Source organism: Phalaenopsis equestris, unplaced genomic scaffold, assembly GCF_001263595.1.
Source record: "Phalaenopsis equestris unplaced genomic scaffold, ASM126359v1 Scaffold000540, whole genome shotgun sequence".
Classification (NCBI taxonomy): Eukaryota; Viridiplantae; Streptophyta; class Magnoliopsida; order Asparagales; family Orchidaceae; genus Phalaenopsis; species Phalaenopsis equestris.
Genome location: NW_018164980.1, coordinates 1,879,166 through 1,880,387, shown reverse-complemented (window position 1 = coordinate 1,880,387; position 1,222 = coordinate 1,879,166). Strand labels below are relative to the sequence as shown.

At 48.4% G+C, this 1,222-nt stretch overlaps 1 protein-coding gene across 1 annotated transcript; it reads left to right on the top strand.

Moving 5' to 3' along the window:
* Window positions 1-214: 214 nt before the first annotated feature.
* Window positions 215-1,222, top strand: LOC110028969. The gene has a single exon (XM_020731052.1). It carries the CDS (start codon window positions 347-349, stop codon window positions 1,181-1,183), a length of 837 nt encoding a protein of 278 aa, XP_020586711.1. The 5' UTR covers window positions 215-346; the 3' UTR covers window positions 1,184-1,222.

The window sequence follows — 1,222 nt, the reverse complement described above, 5'->3', positions numbered from 1 at the left end:
ATAAAATTGTGATATATAAATACATGGGATTGCATGGTATGCACGTAAATTCCCCTGAATAAAAGCAACGAAATCCGCCAACAACCACACATGTAACTCATGCATCTATTGGCAATTAAGAATCCACATAGATCCTTCTAATTTCTTTAATGCCCACCACATATTTTATAAATAAACCAATGAAAATCCACAAATTGCTTCCTTTTCCCATTCCCTCCCCTCACTTCTCCTCTCTCCGTTCAGTCAATCTTCTCTTTCACTAACCTTCCGCCCACCTTCCTTCCCATTCCCCTATAAACCTCTCCTCCCCTCACCTCAACCAACTTGAAAGGACCAGCAAGCAGCCATGGAAGTAGCCATGCCGCCGACTCCAACTTCACCGGACTTTCACTTCGGCATCTCCGCCACCGCCCCATCAAGTCCTCGCCGTTTCGGCGAACCCTTCAACCACTCCTTCCATTACACCAGCGCTCCCACCAGCCCAAACCGTGCCGCCTCCATCTTCTCCACTTTCTCCACCTACCATGACAACGAATTCGCCTTCGATTCTGGCCGGCTCTCCGCCACCAACCCATTGCCGGAAATCTCTACCGCCGACGAACTTTTCGACAACGGAAGAATCCGTCCCCTCCATCTTTCTCCTCTCCCAGCCGAGAGGGGTAGGAAAAGAGGCTCTTTTATTAGTACCACTGCATATGAAAACAGAGCCAGAGTTTCTAGATCTCTTTCTCCGTTAAGAGATCAGAACCAAGCTGAAGCTTCAACTCTCCTCCCGAAGAGCGATAGCGGAGGCAGGAAATGGCGGCTGATGGATTTGCTTCTGTTCCGAAGCGCGTCGGAGGGAAGAGCGACGGGAAGAGAAAGCAGAGATCCGTTACGCAATCGTACTCTGTTTTCTTCATTATTCTCTTCCAATGGATCTTCTTCTTCATCATCAGCCGCAAATGGCAAAAGAGGAGGAAAAGAAGAAAGCGTTAATGGTGCGGGGGTGAGAAGAGGCGGCCGGCGGCAGGTGGCTTCTGCCCATGAGAAGCATTATACGGCGAACAGAGTGGCGGCGGAGGGACAGAGAAAGAAGACGCCATTGCCTTATCAAAGACAGGGTTTTTTCGGTTTTATTCAGTACAATCCAGCGATCCGCAGCATCACCGAAGGATTCGGTGGGAATTGTTCCAGGCCATGATTTATAGAAAATATACAGCAAAATGTTCATTTTATTTTA

What these genes read in the sequence shown, in the direction of transcription:
- LOC110028969 (XM_020731052.1), top strand. Translation starts at nt 347, where the DNA reads ATGGAAGTAGCCATGCCGCCGACTCCAACTTCACCGGACTTTCACTTC.